The 22,655-nt window shown below is 43.9% G+C and overlaps 1 protein-coding gene across 1 annotated transcript; it reads left to right on the top strand.

Moving 5' to 3' along the window:
• Positions 1–769: 769 nt before the first annotated feature.
• On the top strand, positions 770–18,419 carry LOC118077279 (keratin, type II cytoskeletal 75). The gene is made up of 9 exons (XM_035100846.3): positions 770–1,438; positions 7,157–7,371; positions 8,193–8,253; positions 8,980–9,075; positions 10,348–10,512; positions 11,977–12,102; positions 13,937–14,157; positions 16,653–16,687; positions 16,784–18,419. The coding sequence occupies exons 1-9, from the start codon at positions 884–886 to the stop codon at positions 17,131–17,133; spliced, it is 1,824 nt and encodes a 607-aa protein (XP_034956737.1). The 5' UTR covers positions 770–883; the 3' UTR covers positions 17,134–18,419.
• Positions 18,420–22,655: the final 4,236 nt, after the last annotated feature.

Here is a 22,655-nt window from a genome sequence, read left to right on the forward strand (position 1 = left end):
TTTGGGGATGCCTGCTCTAGCACAAAGTAAAGTACTGTATGTTGTTACCCAGGCACCCCCAAACTTCGGCCCTCCAGATGTTTGGGACTACAATTCCCACCATCCCTGACCACTGGTCCTGTTAGCTAGGGATCATGGGAGTTGTAGGCCAAAACATCTGGAGGGCCACAGTTTGGGGATGCCTGTTGTTACCCAATGGCTCTATCCTTGCTAGTTTCTTCTCACATCTCCATGGGTTCATGAAGAATAGAAGTGAGTAAAAGCACTACAGCGAGCAATTCCACCTCTCCTCCTCACTGAACGACTTCTGTATTTTATTGCACACAAAACGTCACTTTCCCTTTTCCATGTCTCACGTTCTCTAAAGGATATCACCCTAAAGGTGTGCAAATTATGGCTTCTGCAGAACATTGTTCATCCCTACGCATACTTAGATCTCTCTACACAAGACCATTAATGGGTAGAGAATATATCTCTTGGTTAGCATCCTACATTGCGTTATCTCACCTTTGTGTCCCATAGCTTAAAGCCGTTTGAAGGAGGCAAACATGGTAGCGGTTAACATGAAAGAGATGCTAACGAGCAAGTATTGCATGGCAAGCAATTTCGACAAATTAAAAGCTATCTAGTAGGTGTGTTGCATTTGGTGTTGAGCCGTTAGTGGAGAACTCATTGCTTGAAGGCAAGCCAAGCCCTTGATGAATATTTTGCCTTAATCTTCCCATTCCCAGGCAACCAAGCCCAGCTCTCCAAACACATATAAGGAGAAATATCCCACTCCCACATCACAGGGGGCTCTTGATCTCCTTCCATCTCTGCTCGTCTCTCCCTGCTTCGTAACTTTTGCCATCCTACCTTTTGCCATCCTCCCAAAGGAGCCACAATGAACCGGCAATTCAGTTCCAGATCATTTTCAACAGGTGGAAGAAGGGGCTATTCTGTTTCTGGCAGTGGCTTCCGAATGGGCAGCTCCTCAGCTTCCGTGGTTCCTGTTGGAGGAGTGGGAGCCTTCAGCGGTGGCTTTGGCAGCAGAAGTCTCTACAACCTTAATGGAAGCAGGCGGATATCCACGGGCCTAGTTTCTGGTGGAGGTGGTGGTGGTCACTTTGGAGGAGGCTTTGGCGCACGAAGTGTTGGGGGCGGTCTAGGATTCAGCAGTTTTAGCAGCGGTTATGGAGGTTATGGTGGTGGGGTAGGCTTTGGTGGCGGCGTTGGCCTGGGCAGTCATGTTGGAGGCTTTGGTGGTGGTGGTGGAGGATATGCGCTTGCAGGCCCTGCTCCCTGTCCAGCACCGGGACGAATCCACAATGTCATTGTAAACAAGAGCCTATTGGCTCCTCTGCACATGGAGGTTGATCCTGACATCCAGAGGGTCCGAGTGCAAGAGAGGGAACAGATCAAGACCCTCAACAACAAATTTGCCTCTTTCATTGATAAGGTAAGATGGAACTGGGAGGAAGTTGTATTGCAAAAGGGGTGAAAGGAAGACAAAAATGACCTGTTAATATTCTAAAACAGGAACTGGAGTAACTTTTTCTCGCAATACAAGTGGTTAGAGTTATGCTATTTCATGTATGGGAATCTTGGTGAACACAAAACAGTCTAAGGAGGGACAGCATCACTAGGCCCGAAGCAATAAAATGTTGGTTTTCAATTGCTTGTAATTCTAGGGCAAGGCAAATAACTTTAATCTATGGGTGTAGGTTAAACACTAGGAAACCATGCAAGCATAGTTCAGCAGCAGAATTGGCTTATTTCAGGGGATTGTGGAATATCCTTGTCGTTCAAAGCCTGGACAAGCAGCTGTCAAGGATGCTACAGATATGAGAAGGAGCTAATTTCTGAGGATGAGATGAGTAGTTGGTTCCTTTTAACTCTGTGATTCTGTGATGCAATTCTGGGCTGCATCAATAGGAGTATAGCATCTAGATCAAGGGAATTAATAGTACCACTGTATTCCGCTCTGGTCAGACCTCACCTGGAATACTGTGTCCAGTTCTGGGCACCACAGTTCAAGAAGGATACTGACAAGCTGGAACGTGTCCAGAAGAGGGCAACCAAAATGGTCAAAGGCCTGGAAACGATGCCTTATGATGAACGGTTTAGGGAGCTGGGTATGTTTAGCCTGGAGAAGAGAAGGTTAAGGGATGATATGATAGCCATGTTCAAATATATAAAATGATGTCATATAGAGGAGGGAGAAAGGTTGTTTTCTGCTGCTCCAGAGAAGCGGACACAGAGCAATGGATTCAGACTACAAGAAAGAAGATTCCACCTAAACATTAGGAAGAACTTCCTGACAGTAAGAGCTGTTCAGCAGTGGAATTTGCTACCAAGAAGTGTGGTGGAGTCTTCTTCTTTGGAGGTCTTTAAGCAGAGGCTTGACAGGCATATGTCAAGAATGCTTTGATAGTGTTTCCTGCTTGGCAGGGGGTTGGACTGGATGGCCCTCGTGGTCTCTTCCAACTCTATGATTCTATGATTCTATCTACTTATACCTGTGTAAAAAAGATAAACCATTGTGATCTGTAAGCTTCTAAAGATTCCATAAGGTAAAAGGTAAAGGGACCCCTGACCATTAGGTCCAGTCGTGACCGACTCTGGGGTTGCGCGCTCACCTCGCATTATTGGCCGAGGGAGCCGGCATATAGCTTCCAGGTCATGTGGCCAGCATGACAAAGCCACTTCTGGCAAACCAGAGCAGCACATGGAAACGCCGTTTACCTTCCCGCTGTAGCGGTTCCTATTTATCTACTTGCACTTTGACGTGCTTTCGAACTGCTAGGTTGGCAGGAGCTGGGACCAAGCAACGGGAGCTCACCCCGTCACAGGGATTCGAACCGCCGACCTTCTGATCAGCAACCACTGTGCCACCTGGGTCCCTACATTCCATACATCATGCCATTTGGGCAATTTAGATGTTAATGAGCCATGAAGCTTGTGGACCATATTGTTGATCACATATGCTTAAAAGGCTGCTTCTATGTTTTGTGGATGCTTACATGTTTGGGACATTTAATATTAGCATAACATGGAATGAATAGAGCTCCCATTATCAGAATATATGTGCGAGGAACTAAATTCAATCCACAGCATTTCTAGCACATGGGCTAGGAAAGATCTCTGACTGAGAAATTCAATAGTGATAATGCTATTCTAGTGTTCTAGGTAGCCTTGCAAGCAAATGTAGGATCAGCAACGTCAATTATATTGACTTATAAGTATCCATGAGGCACAAACCATTTTGATTGCTCAACAGGCATTAATCTGCAGAGCAAGTCATTTGGGACAAAGATTTCATTGCTGCTTCTCAAAAGAGGATTGTGCTTTCCTAAAATTGAGATGCATCTGAGTAAATATAGCCCTGCTGGATACACAGTAGATTTTTTTTACAAGAGCAGAGAATTCTGGCTGAAATGCACACAGAACTCAATGCATCCATTTTATTTGTTTCCCCCCTGAGGTTCAAACTTCTCGTATGCAAGGTGATTTTTAGGACCAAACTACTTTTAAAGATACATCTATTCCAAATGGAATGGAAATGAAATTTCATGAAGCCAACAGTTAGCAAGATTCCAGAACTTACCTTTTTGAATTTGGAAATGCTACAGATTTTCTGTTTGAAATTTGTCTTTGAGAGATAATATATAACAACAACAACAAATAATGATAACAGCAATAATACACATAAATCTTAAATTTTTGACTAGTTTTACAGCAGTAATGTCAAGGGCAAATTTTATATTGTGAACAGCCCTGAGATTTACGGATGACGGGCAGTACACAAATTTTGAAAAGAAAAGGAAGAATTAAACCCAATGGCAAAGATACAAGGAACTGTGGATCCAGCAGCACGATCGTTTTCGTAGTTCTTCAATGTAGCCCTTTTAGATGTGTTAATAATCTTCTAGATGGACAAATTCCAGCAACTTTAAAGGAGAATTAATGTCTCACCTTGGTTAAAATTGTCTCTGACATTTACCTTGTCAATTTCATGCCAAACCCTCATTCAAAACATTCCCTTTTGGGAAGCTCCTTGCTTTCCAAAGCCTTGACAAAGTTATCAAATGTTGCACATCTACAGTTTGCCAGGAGAACGTCATTGTTTCCCCCTTTTAAAATGCAAATGGAGAAAGAGAGTGGAAGATTGCGTAACTGAGTAGGGCACTATCTATAGCTGTACTGGAATGCTATAATCATAATAATTTAATTCAAAGCTACTGAATAACCCCCCCCTCCCCCCAAATTTAGTCCTGTTCTCATTTCCCTAAGAGCAAGTCCCACTTGGACTCCTCAGCAGACAGGCATAGGGTTCTGCTGTAATTAGATCTTTTAGTTATACATTTTGATGAAGAAGGGACTATGTACTGTGTACTATGTACTATAAAATGTACTGCAGCCACATGTGATAGCCAAAGCACTGAATTTAACAGCTGATTAGCAAAATATAAATATTAGTGTTTTCAAAATGTAGGAATAGGTGGGGAATTCAATTCAGTTTGCACTTTCTGAATCAAGATGTAAACAGAAACACATCCTTTGCGATTTGGAGTACAGTTCTCCAGCCAATAAGGTGTACAAAGTGCATATTCTAAAGTGTGCATGTATATGCAAATATTAGTAAACATACAGAAATACATTATATCAGAGGAAACGGTTTTGCAAAAATGTCTCTATTAGGCAAATTGCACACAAAAATGTATATTCATACTAAAATGATGATGACTTTTCATTAGGATTTTTTTAAAAAATATATATTGCAAACTGATATGGAAATGTGAAGAACTGAAAAAAGGAGAAAGAAAAAGAATCTGAAATTTATAGATTGGCCCATCCCTATTGAAATATTAGGCACAAAGTTTCACAGACGTTGAACATGGATGTTTCATCAGGAAAGTGTTCATTTTTGAAAAATTCAGGGACACGTGTACATATATATAAATATTGAATTCATACAAAACCAGTTCAGGCTACTTCTTGTATGCCACTGTTGTTGTATTGTGGCTGCCATAGGTCAGATATGGAGTATGGGGCTGTGTGCATTCTTGTGCTGAAGGGTGAAATGGAGATCAAGTGATTACAGTCTTATGCTTCCTAGCCTTATCAGAAGAGGAATATGTAGCTTGTGGGGTAGGGTGTCATTTCCCTTATTGGTTTTCCCAAAAAATATATGGGGGGGGATATTCTGGTCCTGTCTTCTCACATTAAATACAATGTGCACACCCTCAAGGAACACAGGATGTGCTTCACGCATAGTTACGCGGAACATGTTTTCTTCAAAATGTTTTCTTTCATAATATCTGCAGGGTACTCTACCCACACAGCCATAGGTCTATCACAGGCATCCCCAAACTGCGGCCCTCCAGATGTTTTGGCCTACAACTCCCATGATCCCTAGCTAACAGGACCAGTGGTCAGGGAAGATAGGAATTGTAGTCCAAAACACCTGGAGGGCCGAAGTTTGGGGATGCCTGGTCAATCAGAACCCAGGCTTCCATATGCTTCTGGACTACAATTCCCATTATCCTTGATAACTTACCTTTCTGACTGGGGCTGATGGGAACCAGAATCCAGCAATATCAGAAGGGCCACAGGCCTGATTTATGCCATTGTGGTTTCATCCGCATGATTTCATCCAGGTTCTTGTTGCTCCCCCGTGAGATGATATGGTGTCAGAAGCCTTCATGAAGCCCGTACCAATTATGGCCTGTTGTGGAATCAGATGTTAACTCGGATCGCAGCTTTGGGATTGGGGTGCAGGCTCCTAGTGTTTAATGTTAATCTGAATCCATGTTATGCATGAAATTCAGGTATCTCCTCACACACACACACACCCAAAAAAGGGAGATGGAAAGGCCTTATTTTAGACATAGCATTATTGTCAAAGAACAGCAAACAGTCAGAACTTTCATGCTGTCTGCCCCTGTGCAGAACCTAAAACCTAAAGACACTCTCAATATAATCTCACACTTCCCAGCAGTTTCTCTTGTACCTGTACTTCTCATGAGCAAAATTTTCCTAGTGATTATGTCAGAATTATTACTTCCCTCCCCCTGCATAGATGTACAGGGCTCTATGCTCCACTGATGGGGAAAAGATCATCTTCTTCCAAGTGAGCAAGCAATGGTTTCAGAGTCCCATGTTGGGAATTGTCTTGCAACTGTGCTACACTTGCACCAAGTTTCAAAAACCATTATCCCATTAATTCTTCCAACATCCCTTTAGGCTCAAGTTCCTTATTACTATGATTCTTGTTGTACAGATTAAGGAGCTGAAACTGTGAGATAGATAGTTTGCCCAAGGCCACCCAGAGATTCCTTGGCAGAGTTCCAGTATGCATTCAGTTCCCACAGTTTAAAAGCCTGTATTCTGGAATAATTTGAGAGTTTGAATTACTGTTAGGAAATGGGTTTCTGTGCTTGATTTATATCTTAATAATAAATACGTTTTAACTGAAAATCATTTATCAGAACCACCCAATTCCCCCTCTCCTACATTTTCACTCTCACTTTAGGGGCTCCATGATGAAGAATGGATCATGCTCACACCCAAAATATACAAAGTGGCTTTCATTTTATAATAAAGAGTCCTTACTAGTTAGAAAAACATTTTTATTTTTTCACTTCCCCAAATGTACTGAGCAGATTTTCACTAAGGGCCCTTCCAGACTGGGTGGTTTTGTTGTTGCTGCTGCAGCAAATATACTTATGGTCTTAATTGCCATTCACACTAAAAAAATTTAAAGTCACCATTTTAAAAAGTCACAGTCCCGCCTTTTAGAACATAATATTTCAAATATTGCTGAGTTATAAATTCATGCATGATTTCATTTCAGTTTTCATTGGCTTTTAAAATGCACTGAAGGGGTAGACGAAAGGTTGAAAGAAGCTTCCCCTGGTACTAATATATTGTGAGACAGGTAGACCTGTGGTGGTATAGTCCTACCACAGGAGTATAATACCTTAGAATGCACATGGCAGGCATTTAGTACAGGGCCAGAGACTCACCATCTTCTTTTTACTTGATAAGCACATATATCTGTGAATTGACTCTGGTCCCATCCACGCCATGCCTTTAAACTACGTGATTTTCCTCAAGGAACCCTGAGAACTATAACCTCTAGCCTCATCTCTGCCCTTCCCTTGTTGTGTTTCAGGTGCGATTCCTTGAGCAACAGAACAAAGTGCTGGAGACCAAATGGGACTTGCTCTACCAGCAGGGCAGCCCAGCTCTGAGGGACAATCTTGAGCCGCTTTATGAGGCTTACATTGACACTCTCCGAAGGCAGCTTGACCACCTAGTCAATGATAAAAACCACCTGGACATTGAGCTGAAGAACACACAGGAGCTTGTAGAGGATTTCAAGAACAAGTATGTGGCAGAAAAGGTGGCAGTGAGGGTGACAATGCCTCTTGCTTGCCTGCTTGGAAGATGAATAGATGTGTGTGTTGTGTGTGTTGTGTGTGAGTGTGTGTGACTTTAGCCTGACTTTACAAAAGTAAAGAGTGACATCCATTGTTCTGCCCACTTTTTTTTGCCTCTGGCCCTACTTGGCATGTGGCCTCTGAAAGGTTCTCTGTCAGGGAATGTGGCCCTCAGGCTAAAAAGTATTTCCCACCTCTGGATTTTTGGGAGGTCTCTTCCATTCATCATCAGTTAATTTCCCACAAGGATAGCATACCCCTCAACCGTCCCAATTTGAGCAGGACATCCCAGAATTACAGAAGCCATCCTTGCTTCTGATTGTAACCCGGCATGTCCCACTTTTTGGCCCAGCACAGGAATTTGGGACCAAAAAGTGAGTGTCTTGATTTTGATCAGCAGGATGTTGGAGGGTGTGGGATGGCTGTGAGCCAGCAGAAAGCACATTCTCTTGGGATAAAGCAGTCTTCCAAAACATGGGGCTTCCTGAAAGACTTTGAGTAAACCATTGTCTCATAGCCTCATCTGCCTCACAATGTCGTAATGAAGATATATACTACTGGATAGCTCAGTTGGTTAGAGCATGGTGCTGATAAAACCAAGGTTTCAGGTTCAGTCCCCATACAGGACACTGCATTGCAGGGGGTTGGACTAGATGACCCTCAGAGTCTCTTTCAACTGTATAATGCTATGATTCTATGCCTGTAAGGCTTGTATTTTATGCACTTAAATTATCATGGTGACAATAATTATTTCTCCCTTTCTAACAGATATGAAGATGAAATTAATAAACGTACAGCTTGTGAAAATGACTTTGTGGTGCTCAAAAAGGTAAGTGGCATAAGGAAAATTTAAAACCAGAAGGGCAGACCACTCTCACTTCCTATTTCTTATACACCCTGATCCTAAATACAGTGGTACCTCTACTTACAAATTTAATGCGTTCCGAATGCACATTCGTAAGTAGAAAAAAATTGTAAGGCGAATCCCATAGGAATGCATTAGGAGAAAAAATTCGTAAGTCAAAGCAACCCTATCTAAAAATTCGTAAATAGAAAAAATCCTATCTAAACCACATCCAAGATGGTGGACGGAGCTCCGTTCGTAAGTAGAAACATCTGTAAGTAGAGTTATTTGTAAGTAGAGGTACCACTGTATCTGTATTCATGTATCCATATGTAGTGCAAGAATAATATAATGACTAAAGTCAGCACTTTTGCATTTTGTAGTTCCACTTGTGCAAAACCCAAACCTAAACCAAGGTTTCTTCCATTTGAATGGTGAAGCAGACAATGGTCAGAGCTAATGTTCAAAACCATCTAAAGCTCAGCTTTGGGTGGATTTTGATTGTTAAATTCAATTTTGAGGAAGACCTTTGACAAAACAGAAGCCTAGCTCTTGAGGTTAGTTCTTAATCAACAGATTCACATCAGGTATTTTCACTTCACTTTGTTCCAGGGTGTATCACACCAATATGTTTTGGAGTTTGCACCTAATATTGCGCCTTATTTCACACACTCAGCTTATGCTAACAGTGCTTTTATGTTTACCCCTAAGGATGTGGATGGCTCCTACATGCACAAGATAGATCTGGGATCCAAGGCCGACTCCTTGACTCAGCACATCCAGTTCTTAAGAGCGCTCTTCGATGTGGTAAAGATTTTTATCCCCTTTTCTAACAGTATGGGAACGTCTTCCTAAACCAATTTCATCACCCAAAATGTGACAAATAACTACAGCCCCACAAACAACAGATCCCATGGACAGACTAAAGTACAGTCGTACCTCTGCTCCCGGACGCCTTGGGAATCGAACGACCCAGCTCCTGAATGATCGAAAACCGGGAGTGAGTGTTCCGGTTTTCGATTTTTTTGGGGGGGAAGCCAAACGTCCAGTGCGGCTTCCGCTATTGTTTCCGGTGCGCCTGCGCAATCGGGACGCAATTGGAAGCCGCGCCTTAGTTTCTGAACTTTTCGGAACTTGAACGGACTTCTGGAACGGATTCCATTCAACTTCCGAGGTCCGTCTGTACTTCAACAAATTCACATCCACCTGCCAACCTATTCCCCCAACGACTTAACTTTACTCCAGTCCTTTAAAAACAAGCAAACATCCGAAAGTGAACTTCTCTCTTCAAGCCACTCATTAATTTTAACACCAGTTAAACTACGGTAATTCCTGTCATTATGGCAGGGTGGGTGCCAGGGTCCTTGGTAGGGATGTGCAGGGGCGGAGGAAAGGGTGTGTGGTGGGTGTGGCCTGCTCCGGCCGTCACCGCTGAACAGCTGGACAGCACTCACCGCGGGGCCTGCAGTGCGCCCGAGCCACGCGTCTCTCCTGGGAGAGACGTGGTGGCTTGGGCACAAGCAGGCTCCACATTGCCCAAACGGTCTGCCTGCTGCCTCCCCCCCCCAGTTGTAGGGCGGCTGAGGGGGAGGAGGCAGGCAGACGCTGCGGTGTGCCCTGCCCTTGCCCCAGCCCTATGGGCGGCTTGCCCCGCCCCAGGCTCCTGAGTGGCTTCTTCTGCCGCTGGGGATGTGCTATGCTGTTATGTGCTCTGTGTATACAGACACATGAAGGCCCGGCTGTCATGCACCAGGAGTCAGGGAAGAGTTTCCTCCTTTTGCAACAGCACCTTCAAGTGCAGTCTCTGCTTCCCCCCCATAAGGACCTCTTACAGTATCTCTGATGGTGGTGTTTCCAGCAAGGCTATAAATAAAATCCATTTCTTTTCAGCAACCACAGGTTTCAGCCCAGTTTGTTGGCTATCTCAAATGTTCCTTTTAATGGAAAGGAAGGATTAAAAATACCTTGGACAAATGAATAAAATACCTTCTGGTGCCAGAAACCACAAGATGTAAAGACCAAGCTGGCACAACAGTTTTTTCAATTGATAATAAAAAAACTCTTTAATAATTCCCACAGGAACTGACTCAGGTACAGGCACAGGTTAAAGACACCAATGTCGTCCTACAAATGGACAACAACAGAGATCTGGACCTGAACAGCATCATTGCTGAAGTGAGAGCTCAGTATGAAGATATTGCCACCAGGAGCAGAGCTGAGGCAGAGGCTTGGTACCAAAATAAGGTAAAATTTTGTTGTAACTCGGACACAAAGTGCTACCAAAAAACTGAAATTCAAAGGCCCTCGTGAGTTTGAAAGTCGATTTTTGAACTGTTCCAAATTGTTAATTGGAATTCAAAGCAGAATTCAGAGCCCCATGCTAAATTTCAGAATACTTCATATTTGAAAGCAAATAGTTGGCAATCAAAATCTTAAATTATTTTTCAGAAACGTGTGAGATTTTATGGATATTAAAGTTTGAACAATATGAGTTCAAAAAAATTATAATTTTAAATTGGCACTTTATTTTTCACATGGTGACTTATGGCACCACCAGTCCCCCCCCCCCCCCGCCCCAATGAGCCAATGCTTATCTTTTCAAGTGGTTGGGCTAAGTCTTTAGGAAACTGAAAAGAATAGTTTGTCACACAAAATAAATCCAAACTGATATAAAGCTTTTGCAATATGAAAATTCTCTCTATTCTTATTTTCTTTTTTTGAGCTCCAAAAGTGCTAAACTATGATCCAGTTATAGCAACTGAGAAGCAAGACAATTTGAGCAATAGTTTTTATGACCTGATGTGGAGCATCTCTCCTCGCATCACTCTAATAACATGCAATACCCAGAACTATTTATGTTGGGCCAATGCCATGGTTTCTTCCTGCCTCAACATCACCCTCCCGAGCTAGCTGATGTTAAGGTGGGAATGAAGTAGCTACAATACCAATTCATAGGCATCACAGAATAGACAATGTTTATGATTGCCTACTTCACACATTGGGTGAGATTCAGCTAACAAAGCATGCCAGCAGAAGCTCATGCAATGACTTGGACTAGCACAATGGGGCTTCCCCCTCCTTCCCCATGCTCCCCTAACTGGTTTAGGGGGTGTCAGGAGAACCCCCAAAACAGCATGCAGGGGGAGATCTTTCCATCAAGCCAGCAGAAATGCTTGTCTCAATGGAGCAATCAGCTTAGCACTACATTGAATTCCTTCCATTAAGTATTTCCACATGAGTCCATTCATAAGGACACAAATATTTACTCCCATGTACAAATGCATGTGTCTCTTTGTTGGCTTCTTCCTTGCAGAAAATATTCACACATTACACTTTAGTACAAAGGTATGGGCCATATGGCCTTCCTGGTGCTGTTGGACAGTTTCTAGCTCCAGCCAGCATGACAAATTGGGAGGGGTGGTGGAAGTTGTAGTCCAACATTTGGATGGCCGAAGGTCCCACATCCCTGGTTTAATGCCATCCAGAATTTTATCTGTTTCCAACATCTGTGTAGAAATGCATCCATTATACCTTTCTTTGTAAAATTGCAACAATGTTCTAATTGATGCAACATGCTACCAACTGAAATCTAACTGAACACCAACTCCTTTCTCTATAGCCATTTACAGACATATACTTAGGAGAACTTGTTGACATGAGTTGCTTATGGAGTATATAATGATTGCTGTTTTGTTTTGTGGGTATCAGTTCCAGGAACTCCAAACTACAGCTTTCAAACACGGCGATGACTTGAAATCCACCAAAGATGAGATCGCAGAGATGAGCCGGCTTGTCCAAAGACTTCGCTCTGAAGTTGAAATTGTGCAGAAAGCTGTAAGACATAACTTTTCCCCCTCCACATAGCCTGTAAGGAAGCCAATTGAGGCAGTTAGGGGCTTCATGAGGCTCAAGGTTCATTCTCCTATTATATGCTGTATAAATCCACAACAAGCTCAGCCAATTCTGGACAGGTTTTGAGCAAGTCACTAGATGTCCAAACAATTCCTTCTGATCTCTTTTACTCAGTTTGTCAAGGACTTGTGTCATTGCTGTTTGTTTCTTATGCTTGTACATCCTGTTCTTCCTCCTGGGAGCTTAAAGCAGCTTATATATGGTTCACTATACAATTGTCCCATCCATGCAACTCACAGGTCCAGACTTGAATAACCTGCCTTCAGACAGCTCTCATATATTCCAACCCTCCTAACACCTTCCTCACCCCCAGGATTTAACCTGGGCTTACCATGTGCAATTATCGATGCTTGGGTGCATTTTTGGCTTATGAAAGGAGGTGGATTTAAGAAATAGCAGCGGCAGGAGGGAGTGGAGAGCCATGGAACACCATAAACCACAGGCAAGGCAATAAGCATTAAAGCTTCAGAGGGAAAGGTAGGCGAGGAGCAGGGACGTTTCAAGGCATCCTTTCCACTCTGTCCTGTATTTGTTGCATACATTGCTGCTTCCACTCTGCTGCAGTTCATCTTCTGCCAAAACCTACATTATTCATCTCACGGTCTACTGTGGCTTATATTACATAAATTATGTAATGACAACATCCACCCCATTCATTTCAGCACAAAGGAAATGCAATGCAAATAGTGGGGGGAATGCAATCAGTTTTGTATTGTTCGTGGATTGAAAGCAACAACAACAGTGAATGCCAACTGTATTCTCTGGATTAGTTTCCATTCCAGACATGAAACAAATAAGAGAACATTGTTGTCACTGGAATTATCTGACATATCTAATGAGAAGTGACCAACAGCAATTATGGCAAGACTCTTGCAGTACCAGATGTTAAAAACCTTTCTCTTGAATGTTTGTGTGAGCAACTATTGTGTCAAAGTAAGATTTTGTAGGTAGACTCAGTGGGTAGAGTTGGCAATAACCAATAGAATGAAAGAAAGTTCCAAGCTGGTCTTCCCTTTGCATTTATTTTTGCCTCATTCCTTCCTACATACAGAATACTTCTTTAGTCCTAACCTGTTCCTCATCCCTTATATCATAAAGCATAAAATTCACATCACAAATGAAAGCAGGGCAGGTGTTCTTTTCAGGGACAGGACTTAGGATGTGTGCACTACCCATCCAATAGATTGGTCAGCTTTTTGAGTGTGGTGAGAGGAGAAGTGTTGCATGATGATGAAAAAAGTGTAAATGCATCAGGTTATTTTACTGGATCCTGTATAATAAAATGGATGTTGGCAGAGCCCACAGAATCTTTGATTAAATTACAGGGATAGGCAACCTAAGGGCTGGATGTGGCCCAATCACCTTCTCAATCCGGCCCGTGGACGGTCCGGGAATCAGCGTGTTTTTACATGAGTAGAATGCATGCTTTTATTTAAAATACATCCCTGGGTTATTTGTGGGGCCTGCCTGGTGTTTTTACATGAGTAGAATGTGTACTTTTATTTAAAATGCATCTCTGGGTTATTTGTGGGGCATAGGAAATAGTTCATATCCCCCCCCCAAAAAAAATATAGTCCGGCCCACCACATGGTTTTACATCTCCAAATGCACAGTTGCCTAGGCAATTGCCATCTTTGATACTCTCCCTTTCTTTCAGAATAGCATTTGGGGGAAAGATGTAGGAAATCAACCCACATGTTTAATAACTAATAACCAAAGGAGGCACTTCTCCATTTTTTCCCTATTTTTATTTTAGATTAATGGCCTGCAATCTTCCATAGCAGAATGTGAACAGCGCGGGGAAATGGCCCTCAAAGATGCCAGGACAAAACTGCTCGACCTGCAGACTGCCCTGCACACGGCAAAGGATGAGCTGGCTCGTCTGCTGCGTGACTACCAGGAACTGATGAATGTGAAGCTGTCCCTGGATGTTGAAATTGCTACATACAAGACACTGCTAGAGGGAGAGGAGATCAGGTAGGCACTGGGAAATCAGACATATCTGACGGCATGCGGATCCAGGTGCAAAATATATCTGCCATTTTGCGGTTGGATGTTTTGAATGGGACTCCTGGTTCTTTTAGAATGTGGAACATAGGAAGCTGATTTATACTAAGACAGACTATTGGTTCACCTGTCTCAGAATTGCACTGACCGACAGCAGCTCTCCAGGGTTTCAGAATGGAGTCCGTCCCCAACACTACCTGGAGCAAATAGGGATTGGATAGGCATATAAGTTCATGGAGCAGCCACTGCCTAGTAGTCCTTGGGGAGTTTATTCAATGAGGAATGTACTCTGTTGAATGTAAATCTGTTGAATTTTCAAGTGCCATGCAATGTGCATTCCACAGCTGTCAGGTGTCAATCCATCAATGTGGCAGTGCCTTTGCCTTGGAACTCCCTGCCTATAAACATCAGACAGGCACCCTCACTATCCTGTTTTAAATGTCTGTTTAAAACCTTTTTATTTCAGATTTTTCTTAGAAGGGTCATGGGAATGGGTGATTGGCTAATGGGTATGGTGAACCTGTTGACAACTGTTGATGACTGTAATTGGCATAGCTGTCAAGTTTTCCAATTTTTTTAAGGGAAATTCCCTTACGCCGAATAGGATTCCTCACAAGAAAAGGGAAAACTTGACTGCTATGGTAATTGGTCCTACAGGAAAAAGCAAGGGATGCTTGCTAAAGGTATTTTTGGTCACTATCTCTTTTAAAATCCCTTGCTTTTTCCTGTAGGACCAATTAGTCATGAATCCTTCCCCTCCTTCTCATTACAGTGGTGCCTCGCAAGAAGAATTTAATTCATTCCACAAGTCAATTCGTTTTGCGAAAAATTCATCTTGCGAATCGCGGTTTCCCATAGGAATGCATTGAAATTTCTTTTTTTGCCCATAGGAACGCATTAATTAAATTTCAATGCATTCCTATGGGAAACCGCGATTCGCAAGACAATTTTTTCGCAAAATGAATTTTTCGCAAAACGAATTCGTCTTGCGAGTCACCATCAGATTGCAAAACGCATTTGTCTTGCGAAAAATTCGTATTGCAGGGCATTCGTCTTGTGAGGTACCACTGTATATATAAGGGCTTGGTGAATTCTTTCTCAGAGTATCTGAAGAAGTGTGCATACACACGGAAGCTTACACCCAGAACAAACTTAGTTGGTCTCTAAGGTGCTATTGGAAGGATTATTTTAAAGACTTTCTTAGGACAAATAGACTTGATTCTTTTAAGGGAGTTTCTCTGGAAGACCTTTTTAACAATCGTGTAAAATAACTTCTTTTTTTAACATTGGTTTGTGTACACTGTCAGGGCTGTCTTTAGCATATGCGCCGCCGGGGTGCAAAGATCCGCCCAGCGCCCCCAAATTTAGTTTAGCTGCCGTGTTTTTGCAGGAATGGAAAGCTGAAATCTCATGCTGAAACAGCAATTAGCGAAAATAAATAATTTCTTGCCGGTGCAAGATCAGTCGTGTCAAAGGTGCCGCTGACCCTGCTGCCACATAGCAGCTCAATATATAATAATAATAATTTATTATTTATACCCTGCCCATCTGGCCGGGTTCCCCCAGCCACTCTGGGCAGCTTCCAATACAATACGTAACATAATCTTGGGTGGCTTCAGTGGCAGGCGCCGGGCACGCACGCCCCAGAATTAGGTGCCCAGGTGCCCCGCACCCATTGAACCCCCAGGTAAAGACGGCCCTGTACACTGCTTAGTTTTTTAAAATCAAGATATATGAATTATATATATTTCCTCCCTCTCTTTAAATAGAATGGATGTAGGTAGATTCAAGTATTGGAGCAGGGCTGGGGAAGCAGTGGCCTTCCAAATTAGGAGGCACTGTTTTCTGTTCCACCTTGTTTTTGTCACATGCAGCACTGCATCTGTTTGCTGCAGTTTGACTTCTGCCCAAAGCTACATTATTCATCTCAGGGCTTATCCACACTTACCTTTCCTCCACTCTTAAATTGTGACACAGCCCACAATTTAAAGCTCTGTGTCCCAGTCCCCCCTTTTTTTGCTCTGGAGCAGGCGTCCCCAAAATTCGGCCCTCCAGCTGTTTTGGACTGCAATTCCCATCTTCCCCAACCACTGGACCTGTTAGCTAGGGATCATGGGAGTTGTAGGCCAAAACATCTGGAGGGCCACAGTTTGGGGATGCCTGCTCTGGAGCTTTCCCTATGAAAACCCACTCTTGGAAGCTGAACTGGAGCAAATATCCATCTGCGAAAAACCTGAATTGACATTTGCTTTGATAGAGCACTAAAGAGTGGGTTGGACCGCAGCTGTAGTCACCCCTGAACATTGACCATGCTGGTTGGGGCTGATTGGAATTGTAGTCCAAAACATCTGGAGGGCAACAGGTTGAGGAAGGCTGAGCTAAATCAATCCCTATAACTAATGAAATTACCAAGCTGGTCTAGCATGGTTTGCTCTCACTTCAATAGGTTGTGTTTATCTTTTTAGGATGTCTGGAGAATTCACAACCCCTGTTAACGTATGTAAGTATGTGCCATAGCATCTGATTCCATTAAGAAACAAGGCTCTTTGCTTGAGGGACAGAATGACACCTCTAATATGATTTTCCTACCCCACAGCTGTGGTCAGCAGTTCTAGCACCATCAGCGGTGGCGGTGGAGGAGGAGGATATGGCCTTGGAGGTGGAAGCGGATACAGCATTGGAGGAGGAAGTGGATATGGTGTCGGAGGTGCAGCAGGAAGCGGATATGGCACCGGAGGCGGAAGTGGGTTGAGCCTTGGCGGTGGAGGTGGCGGGAGCTATGGACATGGCCATGTCAGTGCTGGAGGAGGAAGAGTCAGCAGAATTAGTACCGGAGGCAGTTTAAGCGGTTCCGGAAGCCTCACCGGTGGAGGATATGGCTATGGAGGAGGCAGTTCAAGTGTGAAGATCGTACATTCCTCTTCAAGCAAGAGAATGAGCAGCTAAGGTTTCCTTGCTCACACCCTCCAAAAGTACGCACCATTCCTTGCTTCAAGAAAACAAAGATTCTCCCCCAATTATGTATATCCCCCTCAAAGCCCATAACGCACACTTACCAGTATTCAATTATTTGGTTTATGCCACTCTTTGTAGTTACAGAACAGTACAGCTATCTCCGAGATCATTGCCTCCTTAATGCTCAAACTAATGATAAAAATTTTCAGAGCTTGGACTGCCTAAGAAAGGAATTATCAGGCATCAAAGCTAATAATCTTGTCCTGTTAGGACTAATTGAGTTGGGGATCTTAACATCAGCTCCAGCACCCTTCCTGACCCAACCGAACAAATCTAATCAAGACTGCACCATTAATTTAAGCAATAATTCAAACAACTCGGAGATATTAAGTAAAGAATGGGATTCGGAGAGACAGGCAGGTGCCCTTCTACAAGTCTGGGCAAGAAAGGATTTGCCCCTTCCAAACCAAATAGCTATAGAAGACTATAGCTCTTTGAGTCATGATGAGAAAAGTTAGCTGGTGCAACTTTGTACCAGGCTGTAGACTGGAGAAGCTCAGGCTTGAATATGTAGGCATATTTAAAAGAAGAAAATGAATTCCTAAATTAATGTTAAGGAGGAGGGTTTCTTGTTCAGTTTTCTCATTGGCATGCTAGTTTTGTGTGGACAGGGAGGCTTTGTAATGAATGGGAAGCAGTTAAATATGTGCTTGCTCTCCTCACCCAAGCAAAGGGCTGAAGTGGTACAGTACAGGAGAAATTGTATCACGCGACATGACTGTTCCAATAGTGTGGGGTCTTCAGCCCAATGCTCAGTCACAATAAGGCTGTAGACAGTTGCTTTTTCCTTGCACTCTAGTTTTCTCTGTTGATACTTGATCTTCTCAACCCATGGGGTGCTTCTTCCAGAGCACTCTCCTTTTCGTTACTTGTACAGTTGCATAACTCTCAAGCAAACTGGTGCATAGCCTTGTTCCAGAATTTCTCTTTTCTCACCTAAGTGGCTCCTCCCCAGGCCCATTTCGTAGCAAAGAAAAGGAATGCCCGGAAGCGAAATGAGAAATAAATAAATGTGGTGGTGCAAAACAACAGAAGTGCTTTAAAAATAATAATTGTGTTGTATATTCCATTTTGAAACACACAGTCTGTTAAACATTGCTAACAATAAGCTACAATTCAAGTATTCAACAATTTCATTGGCCGTTCCGTGAGACTGATGAAGTATGCTCTTGTCTATGGAAGCTTATACTGCAATAAATCTGTTAGCTTTTATGGTACCAAGACTCCTTGTTGTTTTTACAGTTCAAAGCATTGGTATCTCTACAGGCAACAGGTAGAAATGTGCTTACAGATCAGGCCCAGGAAGGCTCCCCTCCTGACAGGTACTTGTCATGTGTTCATGGTGCTCCAGTGGCAAGAGAGGGAGACATGTGAGAGAAATCAAAATGGACAGATACTCCCATCTCTAAAACCAGGGTGGAGCCAACATGGTGCATTCCGTTAGACTCCAAACTCCCACTGAACAAAGTGAATGCAGGGATAAAGATTTGTGGAGCAGGTACATCCTAAGCCAGGTAGGAGCTCTCTAATACCCACCTCATACACTGATGTAAAGATAAATAAAAAAATTCCTTCAGTAGCACCTTAAAGACCAACTAAGTTTATATTTTGGTATGAGCTTTCGTGTGCATGCAAAGGATGTAAAGGATGTAAAGATGTAAAGGATGAATTTCAGAAGCTCAGTCAAAATCTGAAAAACAAAACATACCTCTGCTGCAAAGACCAATACTGCAAGTATTCCGGTGTGGGCATAAGCAGGCAGCTCATGTGTGTGCCTTGCTCTGGAACTATTCAGCTGCCGTATTCGGGCCTTGGACGAGTGAAACCAACCACCTGTCTCCTTGATCCTTGCCCATCCTGGCTTATAAAAGCTAGCTGGGAAGGGCTGGGTGATGGGCTTCACAGGGTGGTGAATGCTTCTCTCTGTGACGGAGCCTTCCCCGACCCGCTGAAAGAGGCGGTTATCAAAACACTTTTTTAAAAAAACAATCTTTAGATGCAGCCAATATGGCCAACTATCACCCAGTCTCAAATCTTCCATTCTTGGGCAAGGTGATTGAGCGAGTGGTTGTCGAACAACTCCAGGCACACCTGGAAGAAGCAAACCATTTGGATCCCTTCCAGTTGGGATTCAGGCCTCATCATGGGACTGAAACTGCCTTGGTCGCACTGGTCGATGATCTCCGGTGGGCTAGGGACAAAGGTGAGAGCTGTTTCCTAGTTCCGCTGGATCTCTCAGCGGCTTTTGACACCATCAACCATAACATTCTTCCGGACCATCTAGAGCAGGCATCCCCAAACTGCGGCCCTCCAAATGTTTTCACCTACAACTCCCATAATCCCTAGCTAACAGGACCAGTGGTCAGGGATTATGGGAATTGTAGTCCAAAACATCTGGAGGGCTGAAGTTTGGGGATGCCTGGTCTAGAGGGTTTGGGAGCTGGGGGCACTGTTATACCCAGCTCTACCTCTCTTTCAAATCAGAACCAGGGAAGGCAGTGAAGGTCCTGTGTGAGTGTCTGCAGGTAGTTGGAGGATGGATGGCGGCTAACAGATTGAGGTTGAATCCTGACAAGACAGAAATACTGTTTTGGGGGGACAGGAGGCGTGCAGGTGAGGAGGACTCCCTGGTTCTGAATGGGGTAACTGTGCCCCTGAAGGACCAGGTGCCCAGCCTGGGAGTCATTTTGGAATCACAGCTGTCCATGGAGGCACAGGTCAATTTTGTGTCCAGGGCAGCTGTTTATCAGTTCCATCTGGTATGCAGGCTGAGACCCTACCTGCCCGCGGACTGTCTCGCCAGAGTGGTGCATGCTCTAGTTATCTCTCGCTTGGACTACTGCGATGCGCTCTGCATGGGGCTACCTTTGAAGGTGACCGAGAAACTACAACTAATCCAGAATGTGGCACCTAGACTGGCAGCAGCCGCTGAGACCACATAACATCCGTCTTGAAAGACCTACATTGGCTCCCAGTACATTTCCGAGCACAATTCAAATTGTTGGTGCTGACGGTTAAAGCCCTAAATGGTCTCGGTTCAGTATACCTGAAGGAGTGTTTCCACCCCATCATTCTGCCTGGAAACTGAGGTCCAGTGCCGAGGGCCTTCTGGCGGTTCCCTCACTGCAAGAAGCCAAGTTACAGGGAACCAGACAGAGGGCCTTCTCGGTAGTGGCACCTGCCCTGTGGAATGCCCTCCCACCAGATGTCAAAGAGATAAACTACCAGATTTTAGAAGACATCTGAAGGCAGCCCTGTTTAGGGAAGCTTTTAATGCTTAATAGACTATTGTATTTTAATATTTTCTTGTAAGCCGCCCAGAGTGTCTGGGGAAACCCAGTCAGATGAACGGGGTATAAATAATAAATTATTATTATTATATGCACCTTGGATAGCTCAGCTGGTATAGCATGAGATTCTTAATCTCAGGGTCATGGCTTCGAGTCCCACATTGGGCGAAAGATTCCTGCATTCCAGGAGGTTGGACTAGATGAGCCTTGTAATCCCTTCCAACCCTACAGTTCTATGACTATATGACCTGAGCCATCTTCCTGTGGTCAGGTTGTTTACCTCGTCGTAAACACCTGTCAGGTGAGATCATTGGATGGCCTGTTCTATGCTGACATTGTTTCCCTCCTGAAGGGTTGCATTGACTTCATGTCTATGGTTCTTCTTCCCAAAAGCTGATTTTGGACCTATTTTGGCTGGGCAAATGGGGTATAAAGGCCTGAAACAAATCAACCAGCATGGGCCAATTGCAACAAAAGAGAAGATTTCAGTGTTCCCGCGGAAATACTTGTGTGCAGAAAAACAACAACATTAGCTTCTAAAATTATTTGATACATTTTATCCCTGCCACACACAGGGGTGTAGCAACGGGGTGCGATAGGGGAGCTCCGCACTGGGTGCCACCACTGAAAGGGTGACAAATTCCGGGCGGCACTCGTGCCTGAGCCATGCATCTCTCCTGGGAGAGACACAGTGTCTCGGGCTCGCACAGGCTCGCCTGCTGAAAAGGTCTGCCTGCTGCCTCCCCCTCAGCTGTAGGGCGGCTGAGGGGAAGGAGGCAGGCAGACTCCTCAGAGCCCCACAAGCATCTGGCCTCGCCCCTGCTCTGCCCTGGGCACCCAGTCAGCTTGCTCTGCCATGGAAGTCTGGGGGCTGCACGAGACTGCAACCTTGGCACCCCAAAGGCAACACAGAAGCAGGCACACATCCTCAGCAGGCTAGGATGCCAATAGACTGGAGGGAAGTGAAGATTTTGTGGCAGGTCCACACTTGTATTGGAGCCTAGTTAGAAACTCTTCCTTCTGACGGTAGGACTGTATGCATTAGCTTCTTCTAGGAATAACACACAGCAAACTAGTGTGGCATAGTGGTTAATGAGTTGGACTAAGACCTGGGAGACCAGGTTCAAATATCCACTCATCCATCATGCTTGCTGGGCGACTTTGGGGCAGTCACCATCTCTTAGACTAAGCTACCTCACAGAGTTGTTCTGAGGATAAAATGTAGAAGTGAGGACCAGGAAAGCCATCTTGACCTCCTTGGAGGAAAAATGGAATATAAATATACAGTGGTACCTCGGTTTAAGTACACAATTGGTTCCGGAAGTCTGTATTTAACCTGAAGCGGACTTAACCTGAAGCGAACTTTCCCATTGAAAGTAATAGAAATTGGATTAATCCGTTCCAGACGGGTCTGCAGAGTACTCAACCTGAAGCGTACTTTACCCGAAGTATGAGTGTAATTGGTTCTGGAAGTCTGTACTTAACCTGAAGCGTACTTAACCTGAAGCGAACTTTGCCATTGAAAGTAATGGAAAGTGGATTAATCCGTTCCAGACGGATTCGCGGAGTACTTAAACTGAAAGTACTCAAACCGAAGCGTACTTAAACCGAGGTATGACTGTAATCAAGAATTGGCTTAAAATGTGTACCAATTTGAATTTCTCATCCATCTTTAGTCCACACTGCTTGTCTCAGACTCTGTCATTGCTTTTTAGCAGTGGTATCAGTCTTCTTGGCCAGCTGCAATTCCTCTGGGAAGTACAACATTAATTACACTGCTTGTTCTGCTTCTAGCACATGCCTGTTGCAGGGCAAGCTTTGGCACGGAGCACTGGGCCAATCGCTTGAGCCAAAGAGCTTCCTGCTGAAGATTAAGCCATTTGAAAATTAATTGAGTTAATTGTTCCCTCAGCTGCTATTTGGTCTGCAGGGAAGGCCTCTTATGCTTAGCTTTTCTGCTTAATCGCATGCTATGAATGGATGGATGAAACACATATGGGGGAAGGGCTTCTGCTTGGGCTAAATTAAATTGTGCTGGTGGGGGGAGGTATTGAGTGCAGGGCGCTATAAAGTTCATGTTTAAATTACTGCCTTTGAAGTATACCGCAATGAATTTTCAGAATAAAAAAAATGCATTTTGAGGAGTTATTTCACCTATGAGAA

The sequence above is a fragment of the Zootoca vivipara genome, chromosome 2 (assembly GCF_965207765.1).
Source record: "Zootoca vivipara chromosome 2, rZooViv2.hap1.1, whole genome shotgun sequence".
NCBI lineage: Eukaryota > Metazoa > Chordata > Lepidosauria > Squamata > Lacertidae > Zootoca > Zootoca vivipara.